The following is an 18,332-nucleotide window of genomic DNA, read 5'->3' on the forward strand; positions in this document are numbered from 1 at the left end:
GTAAACAAATTTTTTTTTTATTTAATTAATCTCTCTTACTTATAATATTAAACTTTATTACGTTCTTCTTTTTTTTTTCTTCCAATAGTTTTCATTTTATAAATCGCAATTGTCGCTAAGTCGAGGACCTAACAAGGCACTTGCAAAATTCAACCCATAGTATTTTATTACCCGGCATTTTATTACGTCGAGACAAACGAATCCGATAATCGATCTTATTGCAGGACGAATCGAGTTGCAATAACGCGTGTGACGGTAATTTAATTTCTTCAAGAGATAAAAAAAAACCAACAAGAATCGTTAAGATTAATTGAACTTAATCTCATTTCGGATTAACGAGCGCCACGCCATTCGCTGTCTTATTTATTTCATCGCGAAACTCATTAAAACATAAAATTTAAATGTTGTTTCTAAAATTGAATTATTATACCATATAGGTGAAATAAAATGCGTAAACAGAATTAGAACAGCGGAGTAAATAAATATGCAAAATCGAAGCGATACATCAAATAAATATCAAATATTAAAACCTTTCGCAAATACAAACGCGGTTTAATAAAATACTCACGCATTCGATATGCATGTAAATACAATATGTACTTTAATAATATTTTTCGTTTTTCCCGGGTATTAAATAAAGTTTTGTTTGAAAGTAAAGTAATTGTAGAAATATTGACCTCATATTTTTACATCGCAGATATAACTGGATCAAACAGATGAAATATCAAACACTCAAATTTAATTCAATACTAAAGAATCAAGACTAAAAATCAATACTAACAAAAAAAATAATTATAATCAAAGCTAAAAAAATTTATTGTCAGAAAAATTAATATTCTAAAAATTTTATAACATTTCAAGTATTCGTGCGTATTAAATGATCCTAAATGAATAATTTTTTTAACCAGGAGCTAAATAAAATTTATAAGGTCGCCATTTCGTTTATTCTTTTTTTACTTCCCTCTGGCAGCCGCGTCCCCGTCACGAAAACCCCGTAATCGGAAATAAATTTCCTTAATTCATATTTTCGGATTCCGCAACACATTAGGCTCGAATACCGGCGTGTTATTCGTTACAAAGAGAAAAAGAAAGCCGTGAGATTAGCGGTATCAAGGGACGTGACGTGATTAGGCAAATCGTCCGTCCGACGTCTGTTTGTACGGAAACGGCGAATTAATGACTTCAATTTTGCCGGCCGTGTCCGGGAAAGCCGCGCGGGAGTTTTCGGGCATTATTATGTAAATCGTTTCGCTGACGCCGACGGAAATTGGTTAACAGCCGTAAAGGCGGGGTTCAATAATTAAATTCTCAGCACACGCGGGGCACGGGTATCGCAAAATCATTAGAACGAAATATATGGATTTTGTCACCCGCAGATAAATACGCGGTTACATCCGTGTTAAAATAACCGCGGTGCCGCGCGGACAAACGCGCGAATTTATTTCACGTCCACCGCGGAAGATCGACGTGTTACTCTCACGCTTCGAACGGCGATGTCTTGAAAGACAGGCTCAATTAGAAATCATGAAATTGAGCACATAAAGTTTCGTACGTGAAAAAAAAAATTTTATATTACAAATGTACGTAACGATATTATCAGAATATTCGAACGTTTATGAATAATTTCTAAAAAATTTCCCCGGATTGTGGAACAGATATGTTGGACGTATGGAATTTAACAATGATAATCTCACGATCTCATATATCTGGCACTGTGTGCTCGGGTTTCTTTTCAGATTTACAATGGCTCGCGCAAAGTATCCTTAGTTTCCCAAAACTAGATCTATTTCTAAAAACGAGTTCAAAACGACGCGAGTTTTACAAGGTTTTACTATCCCATTTCGCCAAGACAAGATAGCGCTCGAAGAAATCCGCCTCGCGGATAGCTAAGACGGTCTCTCGCTAAGCTCTTTTCTATTCTTATCTTGAGAGAATCGTATAAAAGATGCTGCCATCCCCACAGCAGCGGTCTAACAATAACAAAACTTTCGTTTTGCAGAAAATGATAATCCGCGACGACGATAAGTTAGTATTAGTGCTTTCCGGTATAATTAATTAGAGAAAGCGTAATTAATTAGAGAGAAAATTATATTCTAAATTTTATCTTGAACTTTATGTCAAGGTTTAAGTTGATTAAACTGTTCATTTATAATTATTATTTAAATATAAATGTATGATGTATAAATTTAGATTTATAGATTAATATTATTTATACGGCTTAATATTACTTTATACGGCTTTACGTATTTAATTCGTGTATACATGTAATATTATTTTTGTTCAGCTATACGTTTTTTTTTTATATTCCCTAACGCTATGATTATAACGTTGATATTATAACGCTGGCATAAAACATATTTCTTACTCACCGGTTCGATGCGCAGCGGCAGAGTTCAGCAGGGCAGTTACGACGATCTGTAACATACAAATAGATCATACATTATAGAGGTGTTAAGAGTAATATCTATTCTAAACGAAAAAAAAATGTACGCGTTTTCAATTCTTCGATTAAACAATCAAAAATAAAATAATATATTATTTAAACAAAGTTTCAAATAAATCAAATTTTTCTAAAATGCAAAATTACTTTCTTAATTAATTATTAAGCTTTCCATAATATGTGCTCGTTATCAAAGTGATAAAAATTTCAATAAAGAACAAAACGCTTAGTTACGAGCAAGTCAAAAATAATTCTTACCTTAACGTTGCTCTGCCGAGGCCTGATGTCCATCCAGGACCTGGTCCTCCTCTCAGAACTCAGATCTCATCCACAGGTGAATCATCGACGACAACGGCACTCACGATTCGTCTCTTACTCCTCGGTCTGAAACATAAAAGAAAAGTCTCAGTTAGTCGCAATAGATAACAACTAGCAATGAATAAACGTAGGTTATTTTTCGGTGCGTACTAACGTAGCTACGTTAACTGCGTCCTTGATTTATATTATTTTTATGCGCGCTGGGCCGACGGCCGCAGTGAACAACATCATCACCTCGGTCAGCGACCTCGCGGCCCAAGGTGATCACGTGAACATCGCGCGAGAGATGTACATACGTCGTCACGCGAGGACACGTAAATACCGTGCGACCGCGCGCGGTCACATGCGCAACGCGAGGACACGTACGCAGCACGAGGCACGTGCGCAGCGCGAGCTAACAAAATTATGCCGAACACTCCCTCACGATTCATAGCGCACGATTTTATGCGGAAAAAAATAATCCTTACCTCGGTGCTGCTCCGACGAAGCACGATGCCCATCCTGAGCCTCCTCCTCCTCTCAGAATGGCCGGGAAGTCAGGCCGGATCTTTCCTCCGCACACGGGATACTCGCGAATATCGCGGACAATAAACTATAATCGCGCGTGGGCCAATTAATTAACGAAATCTATCGCGCGACTCCATACGGCACTACCGATTACAAAAGCTGCGCTACGATCGAACACGTGCCCAATACTTTAGCGGCTCTCCCGAAATAAACCCGACGAACCGGCTGCGGTTCGTGTATTCATTAATATCGGCGACGAAGTTGTGCTGGCTGCTCCGGATTATCATCTAGACAAACGTGGAATAAGATTTAGCTAAGCAGATTTTTTCCAGAACCCATTCGAAAGGGTATGGAACAAAGAGGCGACGAATTAAAATCGCCACGTGGCGGGTTATCGAACTTATTATACGCATAAATCATTTCACAAGTAGTCTGATGTAAAAATCAGTAATTGTAAAAGCTAATTCGCGTGAACTGATAGTCCTAGTGAGCAAATTCTATTATCTTTCGGCGCTTTGAGCGGCAGCACACCTTCGCCTACGGACCGACAGGCACGAATGGGCCGACGAGACTGAGGGGTGCTGAGGCGAGCGCCGAGTGGAGGGGAGAGGCTGTGACGTCAGCACTCTACCGTTCCTCCTTCGTTTAACTTTGATACCTGCAGTTTTAACGTGTTACAAAAGAGTTTATACACTGAATATTACATTAAATATTCAGTTGAACGTATCGCGAGTTTTTAACTAATAGATACGTTGCACCTACTTGTTAATTATTTCATTATTTGTACTTTAATCGATTTAAAAAAACGAATAATTATTGTAAAGTCTGAATTGTATGTATAAATTGTAAGTATTTAAAGAGACGAAAAGCGTGTAAAGTACCAATGTAAAATATGCACAGGCTTCCCTAGGAAAGCGATCTATATATTTTCACGCGAAGAGGCTTAAAATCGCACGTAATTGACGTAGAAACGTTTCGCCGCGGTACTTAATGAGCTCAACGATCAAGGCCTTGTTTCATGGAACAAAGCCAGCTGTCGCCGGTACCGGCGTATTTAGCGACGTCTTAATCCCCGTGAAAATCCTTGCGGAAGCGTTCCGAGGAGAAAAAGGAGGCCGCCGGTGGCCACCTGTGACTCTTGCCGGAAGGGCGAAAAAAAGAGTGGTCGTGGTAGTGGAAAAGACAGGGGGCGAATAATGCAAGAAAGAGAGAACGTGAAGGGATAGCTGACTGCCGGCATAAATCGCGCGGGAGCGATGTACCGCCCTCCTTTTCTTTCCCTATCATAATTCTTTTGCGGACGCAGAACGAGAAATGAAAAAGCGTGTCGTCGGCGTCGCAACGACACGCTTTTTCATCCCGCGCTGCTTGTAAATACTGTCGCGCTTGGCCGGCAAAATTTCATTACGCGTCTCATCCACTTTGCGTCCCGGCCCGTGCGAGGGTAGGATTAAATAAAATTAACTTGGGTCCTCCACATAAATTTTCATCGAAAGAGAAAATTCTGCACTTGCGGAAGTTAAAACGGGTTGAGAGAACTCGCGACAATCGACGAAGCAATATCGTCACATTTCCCCGTGCTTTCGCAATGGACCTTTAATTAAAAATCTAAGCTATATAAATATATTTTTTTTTAATAAAATATTATTTAAAAATTTATCACGTAAATTAAGTATGTACTAATTTAAATTCAATTAATATTTAAAATATGTAATTAAGATTTGATTATAAATAATTAAAGAACAGCCAAATATCTGTGAATGAGAAATAAGATTTTCAGATAATGTTCACTTTTCATTTTTCCCCTCAAAGTTTCTTCTAACGAAATTGAAAGCACGTATACGATTTGCATTTATCTACCACTAATGTATTTAAATGTAAACCACGTGTTTAAATTGTTCAACTTCATTAATTATCTTTTAATAACTATTTAAACGCAAAATGCAATAACTAGTTGAATGTAAATCCAAGTAAATTTTCATGAAAAATAGATTTGCATGTATGTATTTTCCATTACATCAAATCTCTAATAATAAATATCAAAGAAATATGATTATTAATTAATATATAAAGATTAAAAAATACATATATGTCTGAATATAATTAATCTCGTCTCTCGATGTCCGTACAATCTTCTCTACAAAGAAAAATAAGCTCGCAATTAAAATAAATTGAAATTATACTGTATTTGTTTATCGATATATACTTTTAAATATAAATTCATATTGCAAAATATTTTCCATTAACGAGGGTTTTACTAATAACAAACGGAAGAGCAATATTTTCTTAATCAAGGCCTGTATTGAAGCTGTTGCAATTAATTACAATTGATATAAAACTTATTTAAAAAGAAAAAAAGAAAAAGAAAAAACTTGCGTGTTCTTTGACATTAAAAATTGATATTAATAAGGATGAAAATTAAGAAAATAGAATACACGAACAGAACGAAATAAATAATAAATTTTATAAAAATAAAATCAGAAAAGTTGCCCGATGACCATGCAAATATATTCATGAAAATAAAATTTAGTACATGAGAAATATGTGCTGGAAGTGAGTTTTGTTTCATTACCACGATATATTTCGTTTGGCATATAGTATATTCATTTCCCATGTGTGTTTCTCGCACAAGAAAAGGCAAAAAATTTCAGTATGTCATGCGTTTGCACATTTTTCCCCGAACAAGCAGAGTTCCGCGATATTTCTAAGCTTCAATAACTTTTGCAGAGAATTTCGCATTAATATGTAACTAAAATTTAGTCTAGCTTTGATAGTTCGATCGTGACTAAATTAATTTAAGCGATCGAGACTCGAAGCAAGATCTGTTACAATACAACAAGATATTTTAGAAATCTCACAAGCTAAATATTAAACTAAATTATAAGCTGCTCAGTTTTTGTGATTAATACTCTACTATCAATTACAAAAATTTTCTGCTCTGATTTATTTTGTAGATATTTCTATAATACTTTTGTTAATAATTTAAGTGATAATAGTCATCTTGTTTCATAAAATTAAACTCAATAATATTGGCAAAGTTTGAAAATATTTCTATATAATTGTATAAAATATGTCTGTATAGCGATAACACTATTTTCTTCAGAACAATAAATTCTATTATTTATATAATTACATTTTTATTAATAAATATATTTTTATATGTATATTATATTTATATATGTTCTAAATAAAATAGTATTACCAGCTTAACAGACGATTATAGTTAATTTCAGGAAAGATATATATTATCCACTTTGATTCTTTTCTCTTAATACTATTTATATTAAATTTTGATATTAAAAAAAAAAAAAATACGGTAGTCATTGTAATATGTTTCGTTTGCTTACTGACCTAAAAAATTCTAAGGACTTTCTGCATCGATATTTATAACCGACATATCGGATTTCTTAACATAAAGCATGAAAGCTATGGCCTCAATAAAAGTCGCTGTACTAAACGGAATATTGCAATTAGCTCGGAATTAGAACGTCAGTAATACTATTTACCGCAACTTCTCTAGTTCACTTTGGCGGCTGCGAGAACGGCATTGCAGCCGGAGTTTTCCTTGTTTCGCGATTCAACCCCGCCAATGAAATAAATCCCATATTTCGTGTGTAAATAAGCAATAACCGAGGGCTTTATCATTTTTCAATAGGAGTTTTAACCGGGATCGCCGAGCGAGCGAATGGCTACGATTTCCCCGAGGAAGATGGAAGTTCCCGCGAGACCGCAGCGCAAGCGGGGTAAGTGAATGGGGAAGTCGGTGACGTGGGACACCATTGGGTGGAAAAACGCGGTCGTTTCGAAGCGACGTCGATCGCGGCTGATCGATCTCGAGAAACCGCCGGCGCCGGCTCGTTCCTGACCGCGGTCGGGAATCGCCGCAGGGAATCGAATTAGTATCCTTCGGACGAAGAAGGAGCGCCCTGACAGACGTGGGTGGCGGGACGGGTAAGGCGATCGTATTGGATTTCCAGGAGGCGGAAGGGACTCCGATCGACCTCCTCCCGGGTGATGCCTTCCTGAGGCGGCGACATTTTCGCGGTCGTGCTCCAGGTCACCAGAGTGCGACCGGCCGGAAAACATGGCCGATCTTGAGAGGATCAGGCTGGTGGTTCTTGGAGGTGCCGGGGTCGGCAAGAGTGCCATCATCCGCCGACTGCTCGGCCAGGGCTTCAGCGAACGTTACCGACCCACCGTCGAAGACCTCTATTCGCGAGAATGCATCCTCGGCACTCTGACCCTCAAGGTCGACCTTCTCGACACCGCGGGTAAGCTCGGCCGATTGCCATTTTACGTTTCCTCTTTAGGTGACTTTTCAAACGTCGGTTTTTATCTACGTTTTATGCCTATGACTATGTTTTGACTTTAAGTCGACAACTTTTAAAAAAGTGGAAGGCAAACTACGATATTTTAGTAATACTTTTCTCTGAATAAAAAACTTATTTTATATCTTTTTTTTTTTTTTTTTTTTTTTTTTAATTGGTTCTCGTCAATAATTTTAGAAAATTTATGAAAAGAGAAAAGGTATTGGAAACTATTATTTTCATTAATTATTATGCACTGTAATATAAACTACAGCACAGTCGAATTAATTAATCATTTTACTTTAACATTTCTTGAACTTACTCATCAAATTTTCAGCAAAACAGAAAAAAAAAAAAAAATTAATTGACTTAAGTGGCACGTGGAGTACGTATTTTTCGAAGTCTTCGTTTCCTGAAATACTTCCTGCCCTTATCGAATTTACTACGTAATGTGGCGACAAATATCAAGTGCTACGTGATGTTACATTCACACATTCTCAACGGTAAAATGGAATATTGAATGTTTTGATTAAAAACGAAGGAGGGAAAACTTCGATCTCGCCGGAATCGCGTATCAAATAAACGTAATTCAGTCGCGTTCAATACAATTATATATAGATATAAACGCGCGCTCGTACACTAAGCAGCCTTGATCTATTCGAGATTGCGCAAGGATACTCTGATAACATTTTAGCGAAAGAGCAATGAAGTTTGCATTGGAAAAGTAGCGAGATAAATGGATTTCGCATTTATATGCATATAACAGAATATTCACATGTGGTAGCATTTATTAAAAATAACCGCATCCTTTTTCGCGATATTTGCAAAAATATTCGGGAGATAATTTTTAATCTCGACTTATCTCTTAAATTAAGAAAAAGAACCGAAGCTGAGTCGCGTAGGAGAAGTTATTTTAAACAGCGTTTTCCAAGAATATATTCCGTGCATTACACCGGCGCAACTTTTTATTCGAATGTGTAGGAAGATTTTTTTGTCTCGTAAAGATTCATTACGTGAAATAAGTATCGCTTTTATTCATCTAGGTGACCTGCAGTTCCCTGCGATGAGGCGGTTGAGCATAGCCACCGCCCACGCGTTCCTACTCGTATACGCGACATCGTCATTGCCGAGTTTCGAATGCGTGAAACGTTGCTTCGAAGAAGTGAGAGAACAACGACTCGACTTTCAGGTACGGTCTATTCAATTTCGCTCGCTCGTGATTTATCCCGCATAATTTATGGAACGTCCGACAGTCACCCACCTACGATCTAAACCAAAGTCTAATAATACAACTGGAACATTTGAATGACGTGACTCGATTTAACGATGGAACGGAATGTGTTAATTATAACGATTCAAAGTTAAATTAATATGTAACAATTGTAACGAACGAACGAACGAACGTATCTGACCTCGCGGAATCTTCCTCGGCGACATACGTCAATTTATATAATGAGTAGATTTAAACTTCTCTGGCTTATATTTCGAGCTCCTTAGTTCGATACTCTCAATGATCAACTTTGCACAATACTGTTTGTCTGACGGGAGCGGGATTATTGTGGCTCTCTCCGATTCGATTCTATCAGCTGGAGCTTTATCGGGGAAAAGACGGAAAACAAAGACTTATTTTTCTGTCCAACAGGAAGTGCCGATAGTCGTCGCCGGTAACAAGCTTGACCTGGCACCGGCACGAAGAGAAGTACCTATCGAGGACGTGAGCGAGTGGCTGTTTTGCGAGCTGCCGAAACTGCGAGCTAAGGTGATGGAGTGCTCGGCAAAGGACGACTACAACATTAAGGAAGTGTTTAGATGTTTCGTCACGCTTTCCAGAATTGTGCCAAAGAATCCTACCGGCGAGGTCGAGCAGTCGGGGCTCAGAAGAAGATGCTCCGCGTATGGATCGCGCAGGTATCCCAAACGCTGTTCATTCGTTTTCTGATTAATTATATCTACAAAACTTGAACAATTAATTCTGACAGCTTAATGGAACACTAAAGAGCAATGTCACAGAACATCACCTCCAAAAGTTTTAAACATAATTTACATTCCTTTACTCTCAACTCATCACTTTTCTTTACTCTCTTTTTCTTCTTAAATCTCTCTTTTTTTTTTTTTTTTTTTTTTTGGAGAAGTTTCCTCTTAACTTGTATTAATACTTTCTTCAGAAGAAGATTTAATATAAAATTGTTGATACTTAAAAAATTGATTCTTTACCCAAACACGCAACAATAGCATCACATGCAGAGGACGACTAGCCACCAAATACTCAGAGAACACCGAGGCACATTTAACCGTTCACAAAGCAAACTTGTCTCGTGATTACTTCTAACTTTCTCTAATTACTGTTTTATCATAACGGAAGGTCGGGTAGTCCCAGCAGAACAAGCAGCGCGGGTCCCGGCGGGAATTCTCAGCAAGTGGTCGCAGCTCAGGGCTCTAGCGTCGTCACCGTCACCGAGGAGGTGAAGAGCAAGCCGCGTAGTCGCAGCCTGATCAGACGCACTTCGAGAAAAACGAAGCAGCAGATCAGGGACGCCCGCGCTGACGACTGCAACATCTCGTAAACTCTATCGCAACTAAGAAACTAAGATATTTTGACCAGGTGTCCCGATTATTGCGAAACGACCTGACAACGAGCAATCGAGTTCTTTCGATCAAACGCGTTAAGGTAAGGCTCGAGTCAGCGTTCGCAATTCGAGGAATAACGCAAGGCGATAGTGTAATCTCATCAACTGTTTGAATTACGGACAATGGATTAGCGATACCACACGCTCAGTCTTATTGTTAGTTCGCGAGATTCCAAGAAAACGAAAAGCAGACGCGAAAAAATTAATCAAGTGGCTAGTTCCTAGGAAAGTCTAGCTCCTTAACAGACGCAAGCTGTCGGTTTCGTAAGATTTATACCGGAAAGCATGTGTATTGATAACAGAAGTATACACTCGTTAGGTTTCGAATTTGAAATTGATTTTTCCTCAGCTAATATTTGGCTCTATCAAATATTTGGCCCTATTTTCTCGGTCATCGTAAAATATAGTCTTAAATATCTTTCTCAAATAACTTTCCAAGTCAAATATGACGTAAGTTTTTATATAAAAATAAGAAAAATAAATTATTTATTCAGTTTTGGTTTAAAAAAAAAAATAAAATAAAATAATACGCGAACTTAAGTTGCTAAAAGCTTTTTGTCATCAATGTGCATCTTTTTTGGAATATCTCTTGTATATATACGTGTTAATAGTGTAAACGTAACATTGGTGTTTAAATGACGAATATGTAATTGTTTTTATTATTTAAAACAAAAATTTTAAACGTACTCTTAATTTCGTATGTCATTCAAACAACGAATAATTGGCAAATAATTAACAAACGTTACTATTTCGAATACCACTTCTCATTATTTCAAATAAAATTTTAAAATTTAGTATCATTTTAAAAACAAGATTAGTATTATATTAAATGCAACTGAAATTTACGCACTTTCTTACGTAGACACGAAAGTTTTCCAAGGAGAGCCGCGCTGCATTTAATACGCTTTACGACCAATTAAAAAATTCCAGTAAAAAGACATTTAAAATTTCTTATTTCGCAATGTACGCGATACATATCTTAAATATTAATTTTGCACTTGTTATAAAGAAATTTTTACTGTTATGAGTACTGCCGCGGCATAAAAAGGACTAAAAGAAAATATATATACGTTCGCAAATTACAGAATACATAATAATCAAAAGTACCTTTTCTCGCTATCTCTGTTATTAGATATGCACTTTCCTCTTTTAATTTACCAAATGACAAATTACTGACGCAAGCCGTGTGCAATCTGTATTTTGATACATTTCCCGAAAACTCGTTAAAGATTAAAGGCTTTACTCTCAATACTGTATATGCAACATTTATTCCACATAATATTTTATTTTAACATGTATGTTATGCAGTTTTTCTTTCTTTCTTTTTTAATTCACAGGAAAAAAATTAATGTACGAAAAAAAAATATTTTTAAAGTATAATGTACGAAATTGTTGATGATTTATTTAAGAGAAATTCGTGATCGCGCGATGTTCTAATCATTTTGAAATTAATATTGACATATATCAAGTGCACAATTAATCATATGAGTTGGAGTAACTGAACGTAATATCCCGAAAGTATATTGCAATATTTAGAAATTATACATTCATAACCTTTAGAAATTTTAGCAATGCATACCTAAGGGAGATATATCGGAGCACATTATTTTAGATATTTGGATTTAGATAGGATATTAATTAATATGTAATTAGGAGTGTAATGATAGAAATGACTCTCCTCCCTATTCTATAATATTTTAACTCAACCCTACTGCAATTTCTACAAGGCTTTATAATACTTGATAACATGGTAACTTATTTTTAATATACGCCATGTCTTAATTCGACATTTTCTTTAAACTTATAATTTTATCCTGAAGTATTATAATAAATTATATTGTGTAAATATTAATTTAATACAGATGGATAATGTATATTATTAATATTATTGGCAACAATGTTACTTATTTCTGTAACAAATTATCTCGAAATATTTATCCAAATAAGACAATAACTATAAAATAATTATTGAATTAAAAATTCTGTCTACTCGACAAAGAGTTCATTATTATCGAAACCAATGTTATTTCCAGGCGAATAATTTCATTCGTAAAACACAAAAGACATTACGTACGTCGACACAAAATTATTTACCGTACTCTTTTGCAGAAAGAATGCATTTTACCTCGAGAAAAATCAAAAGTAGTACAGAAAGTATCGAAAGAAAATGTCAATATTTTGTATATGCAATTGTGACGTAAGAAGGAGAGATCTATCTGCGTATAAAATAGAACAGGAAGGAGACTCATATGCCATCGTAACTGAACCGATGCACAAAGGGGATTGAAGAAATACAAAACTGAAAACAGCTATTGTAACGGTACTGAAATACGTGAAACACTTTGACGTGCATATGTGTGTGTATATATTTATATATATATATATATATATATATATATATATATATATATATATATATATGAATATTACACACGCGTAGACGCTAAAAACATGTAATATAACGTCACATAATTAAGTAACTGTAAAAGCTAGGAGGTAACGAGGTATACACGAATATTTCACGTAGTACCAGAGATATTCGCGCGAAATATTCGCATATGCAAGGTGTATAATGTATATTCAAGACTTTCGTCATGTTCGTTGCAGCTATTACAGTCCAGTTAATTTACAGTTACGTGAGAAACGCGATCTCCCCAAAATAAATAAAGGTTTAATTTTTAATAATTTAACTTTTAACAAAAATGTTCCCGTGTGTCACTTTACTTTCACGCGCCGAGGATGCTTGAGTACGTGTAATATTAAAATATTTCGTCGAATAGATTTATTCGAAAATGTAATATTTAGAAAATTAAGTGTTTCGATCACGTTAGCTGAGATATAGAAATTTTTAGATGAAACTTGGTATGAATCAAAAACCATTGTGCTGATGGCAGAATGTGAATTGATTTAAATGATCTCGCAACAATTGCAGTTCAATGCTTGAAAGTTTAAGCTGTTTAAACGATAAGAGCAAGGCAAGCTGTCATGAATTTAATGGACATTAAGACGACGACAAAAAGAGGATCAATCGCCGCTCTGTTAAGTAATGCGACTAGATTACGAATATTAATAACCGTCCCATTAAGATATTTTTCACGCGACCAAGGGGAAATTGTAAAGGTGAAAGGTACGTTCGCTGAGGTGAGCTGAGATCGCGAGATGTTCTCGAGGTGAGTTCATTGTTAAAAAAGGTCACGAGAATGTGTTTAATAAGTACCTCGCGAACGTTGCGTATGAATGTATGCGTGAAGTTTTGTATTTTGACATTTTAATGCGAGAGAGCAGTGTATTTCGATTAGTTTTACCGTTTATATATAAATGTGGGCGCGGCGTGTTGTCGATAAACGTGCAAAAAAAATTTACCAAAAGCGATACAATCAATTTTTTGGAAACAATCAAAATAATATCATTTATGTTTATTTGTAAATATTAAAAAAAAATGGAATTAATTAAAATTAAAAATATTTAGAATATGCATTAAATTGAAATGTAGAGAAATATTTGCAATCAAAATGCAAGTCTATGAGACACGAATCTTCATTAATTATTCCGAGAATCCAATTTTCATTTTACGTTTATGTTCTCGATATATAAAATATATTAATTATATATTAAATTTTATAAGCAATTTAAATTTTCGATACAGTTGTAATAAAAAACATGTACACCGAAGAGCAGATATGGCATTTTCTGCGGTGATAGCGGCTAGCGTACGCAATTTTAGGCGGCGGAGGCAAGGGATCAGAGAACGAAATGAAATCAGTCATCGGCAAACCGGCCGGCGCGGTATACACATGTGAAACTCGACGCACACGACGCTATAATAAAGTCACGTTCGCTAGCTGCCGTCGCTATATCTGCCTTCCAGCGTACATCGCGCAACGTATAAACATTACAGAAATGCATTAAACTTTCAGCGCACGCGTTTCTTTTCACGCCGAGAAAATAAGAAATTTATCCATTAAAGTCTCTCGGCGGGAGAATCTGCGAAATAATTTAATAAATTAAAGGAAACGTGCACGTGGCAAAATAAATCCGCGGTTACGGCAAATTGTAATGGAATTAAAAAAAAAAAAGCAATTTAGATCGACAAACTGGATAGATTTCCAAAGTTTAAACGGGTCAGAGCAGTTTTAGTTACAACCAGTAGACTTTGCACGCTCACCGACGATAACACAAACGCAATTTCGTTGTGGCTACGTTGTGGCGAACGTTCTCTCCCGTGTCCATGAAACTTCACGCGACCTCAAGGGGATTTCTTAAGATAGTCCCTTATCTGTCAATCCCTATTTGCACTCTATAGAGCACCCTCCCTGTTCGTGATTTGCGTGATGTGTATATTCTAAATAACGATCACCTCTAACTGGATCCTTACTTAAATACGTACAACGGACCAAAGTCTATCAGAACTTCAATGTTGACTCGACGAAGGCTACTATCCCGGCACTGACTTTAAGAAATTGTAACAAGCTTTTGCGAGAACCGGGACAACAGTCTCAAACCAGTTGATATTACAAAGTATTCCGCGGCATCAAATATCTTATAACTAGAACATGTAAATATGCTCTCTAAATTTTTTAGTAAAATTTATTTAGAGAGTAAAATTTCACTCCCGACGAGTGGATGATTATTTCAAGCGGTAGCAACATTCGAGTCACTTCAAAAAAGAAAAAAAAAAAAGGAAAAAGGAAAAACAAAAAAGTGAAAGGTTTACTTTTTACAAAAGTAAATGTGCTTTACATCAAATTGTAGACAACGTGCAAATATTTCTCGGGATCTGTCAATAATTGATAAAAATTTTTGTCTCTATACGAGCACTCACCTAATCCGCATCGCCGCATAGGAGAACACGATCCATTCCTGTTGCTTGAGCCTCGAAGGTGCGCGTTCGCCCACTAATTTCTAATTCCTTAAGCTTACTCTCGCAAACAAGCGGAATGGCCGGGTAATGACGTCCTTGTAAATAATTCATGCCCAAACTCTCGATATGCAGTTAGATGTGTATTCCCAAATGATGCTGTGCACGTTATTGGTAATCAGCGCGCCACCATATGTCTATGTATCCTGTAAAATATGTACGAATTATCTCATGAAAGATACACGCGATAACTTAGGCATTCGAGAACGATACTATATCAATGCGTTATTACTAATGCGTATTATACGAATTATTCTGTTTTCATAAAATAATTACCGTGATACTTCGCCGCTATTAACGAGTAAACAGAAGCGGATTAAAGAGCTTGAACCCGAGCGGTGGAACGAAATATGTTAACACTCCTCGGCTTAAACTCTGCACACTTGTTATCGTCGAAATCGAGCCGTATTATCTGAAATATCGATGTAACGCTCGTACAAAAAATGGTTTTTTTTATATTTACATTCAAATAACAGAGACGCAAAATACGCAAGGTAGCAATTTCGAAATTGATTGTACAGATTTTAATCCCTAAAAAAAAATCTTTTCGCATTTTATTGCCGGCGCTTTAAAAAATAATCTAAAATTTTTTCGAATTGAGTAATCCATTTCTTTATTTCTATTCGCGTAAAATATGTTTTAGAAATTGCACTTTTGAGTAGCTTGTGCGGCTATAGCATATAAGACAAAAAAAAAAAAAAAAGAGGCTAAGCTAATGAATCAAAAAGGGGGAGAGCTCGGTGTTTTGGGAAGTCTCTATCTAATGTCCGCCTGTAAGTATATTTACGGCACTCGTTATCTTAACGCCTTGCTTATCGGCCGGTGTTTATCAGTTAATTTATGTCCGGTTATATCCAGGTCGCAAAATTCGCACATATAAAGTTACAAATGTGCTTAATATATCACGTTAATAGACAATGTGCGGTAAAATTACACTTATAGGTGTTATAAATTAGAGATAAATGACTAGAATTAGAAGTATATACAGAAAGAAAGGTGATAGAGATAAATTAACAATCCCTTTGGATTTTTTTTTTTTATAATTAGCATAGAGCAACTTGAACCAATAAAGCCCAAGGTATTTCTGTCTATCATCCTTTCTTACTGGACGGTAATGAAGACGTTAAGAAGAATACAATTCTGAATTCAACTACATAGTTATGCTTATGTATATACTATACACACACACATTTTCGCTCTCGTTCTTCTTCCCTTTCGTCATCTTTCTTTCTCACTCCGTCTCTTTCTTTCTCTCTCGGTCTCTTTCTTTCTCTCTCCGTCTCTTTCTTTCTCTCTCTCTATCTCTTTCTTCCTCACTCTCTATCTCTTTCTTCCTCACTCTCTATCTCTTTCTTTCTCACTCTCTGTCTCTTTCTTCCTTCCTGTTCCTCTCATAAAATTAATTTACCTCCTATTACCGTTGTCAAGTGTACGGGAACATTACGACATAAGAATTCCAATTTATGAATTGCAACTCAACGAGACGACAAATAACTCGACGTCTACGAAAACGCATTTTATGCGACAAAGATTCCATACCTTTCGATTCGACCCACGACTTTGATTTACATACGATACGATTGCAATATGCGCGCTTCCGTTCGCGTACTTATATACGCTTGTACGTTGCTTATCTCGGCATATATTTTTGCTGTTTTTTAATAATATTACTTACATTTCGCCCGCAAAACTGAGCACGACACGAACACGTCCTGGCCGAGGGCTGCAACCGTTGCAGGTACGACGCGAGCAGCTACGGCGTGAAGTGAAGCGCGTAAACGACAGCCAATCACGATCCAACTCGTTTAGTTACATATATATTCATAAAATGTATTTCTATGACAAATCAAATTATATAAATTTAAACATTTGCGCATGAAACGCGATTCTTACCCCTTCCGGCCAAACCTATCGCTTGTGTTTTCGTACAATACTTTTAAAATAAACGCGCTTTTATTTTTAATAAAAAAAAATCATATATTGTCGCGGCACATGAGAAAAAAAGTTTCAATTACCTAAACCAGAATTTCACGAATAATATAATATAGAAACAACTAAGAATCTCCTAAACAAATCCGATCTTTTACAGAGGACCAAAAAGTCACGCGTGCGTATACGCCGCAGTTTACTTACTTTTCTAATCGACACCCTCGAGCTTAAACGATCCAATCATTTTTTAAATTGTTACAATTTCCGAAGGTACTCAATTATCGTAATCGATATAACGTGAGGCAAAGTGCCATGTTCGACCAATCTCCCAGTATTATTATTTTTGTGTGTGTAAGCACTGTACTCTGTAATTTTATGCACGCTGTATTAAGGATTTGTGCGTTTTTATAATCTTCTTGGCACGTTGATACACTCAATAACTACTCGATCGCAGCCGCAAATGACTTCGGCCAAACTTCGATTAACTTAATCAAAAATTAATTCAACCGAGATTCCTTACATTAAAGTTTCCAATTTACAATAATTCAATCTTTTCCTCCATTTGTAAGAACATAGATCTAATTATTTACATAATTTCGTTCATTTTATTAAATAAAATTTGTTTTATAGCGTTATTTGACAGCAGTCAATTAAATTAATCAGAGTTTAACCAAAGTCACTTTTACTGTTAGCGCGGCAGAGAAAAAATAAATACAGGCTTGATGACAGCGATCTTCTTTTACACGTTATGCTTTCTAAATACTCTCATACCTGTGCTAGATTAATTGCTAACTGCGGCGCCTGTTACCAAGTAGTTCTTAATTTACTATGCAAGTTGTATTAACTGTACTTGTAATGTATACGAGGGATCTGACATCTTTTCCTATTGTAAATTCTTGAATATTATAAATCTAACTGGCGATCAATCTGTTTATCTTTCGCTGTATTGTCGGGATGCAAAGGACAATTATTCGGGTTTTCTTTTTTCCTTTGTTTCTTAATTAAGGAGAATTTGTATCGTGCGATATATTGTCTGAAAATACATGGAAAAAAAAAAATTAATATTATGGAATATTATTCATAAATAAGGAATTCTCATTATGAATGTATTACACAATAATATATAAATCTCGTTAATTAAAAGAAATTATTAAAGAAACCTTATACTTAATAAGTTCGAAAACTTAAAAATCCCGTAACAAGGAAGCTCCTGCAACGTGAACGTGAGGGAAGACTCGCAAGGTAGAGGAAACAATCTGGTAACAGGTAAAATAGAAATTTATCTT

At 35.9% G+C, this 18,332-nt stretch overlaps 1 protein-coding gene and 1 long non-coding RNA gene across 3 annotated transcripts in view; one reads left to right on the plus strand and one right to left on the minus strand.

Annotated features, from left to right (window-relative positions):
• The window catches only part of LOC139104620 (uncharacterized), a 69,569-nt gene extending 65,762 nt beyond the window's left edge, over positions 1-3,807 (minus strand). For both annotated transcript variants that reach the window (XR_011546057.1, XR_011546056.1), the window contains exons 1-3: positions 3,226-3,807; positions 2,699-2,824; positions 2,370-2,415 (exon numbers count right to left, since the gene is read on the minus strand). This is a non-coding gene — a long non-coding RNA (uncharacterized lncRNA). The remainder of the gene's footprint in view (positions 1-2,369; positions 2,416-2,698; positions 2,825-3,225) is intronic.
• Positions 1-17,966, plus strand: part of LOC139104614 (GTP-binding protein Di-Ras2) — a 58,072-nt gene extending 40,106 nt beyond the window's left edge. The window contains exons 2-6 of the mRNA XM_070660194.1: positions 6,921-7,008; positions 7,243-7,536; positions 8,616-8,761; positions 9,215-9,480; positions 9,935-17,966. Of these exons, the coding sequence (XP_070516295.1) occupies positions 7,350-7,536; positions 8,616-8,761; positions 9,215-9,480; positions 9,935-10,136 (801 nt within the window). The 5' untranslated portion in view covers positions 6,921-7,008; positions 7,243-7,349 and the 3' untranslated portion in view covers positions 10,137-17,966. The remainder of the gene's footprint in view (positions 1-6,920; positions 7,009-7,242; positions 7,537-8,615; positions 8,762-9,214; positions 9,481-9,934) is intronic.
• The last annotated feature ends 366 nt before the right edge of the window (positions 17,967-18,332 follow it).

This window comes from Cardiocondyla obscurior, linkage group LG08 (assembly GCF_019399895.1).
Source record: "Cardiocondyla obscurior isolate alpha-2009 linkage group LG08, Cobs3.1, whole genome shotgun sequence".
Lineage (NCBI taxonomy): Eukaryota > Metazoa > Arthropoda > Insecta > Hymenoptera > Formicidae > Cardiocondyla > Cardiocondyla obscurior.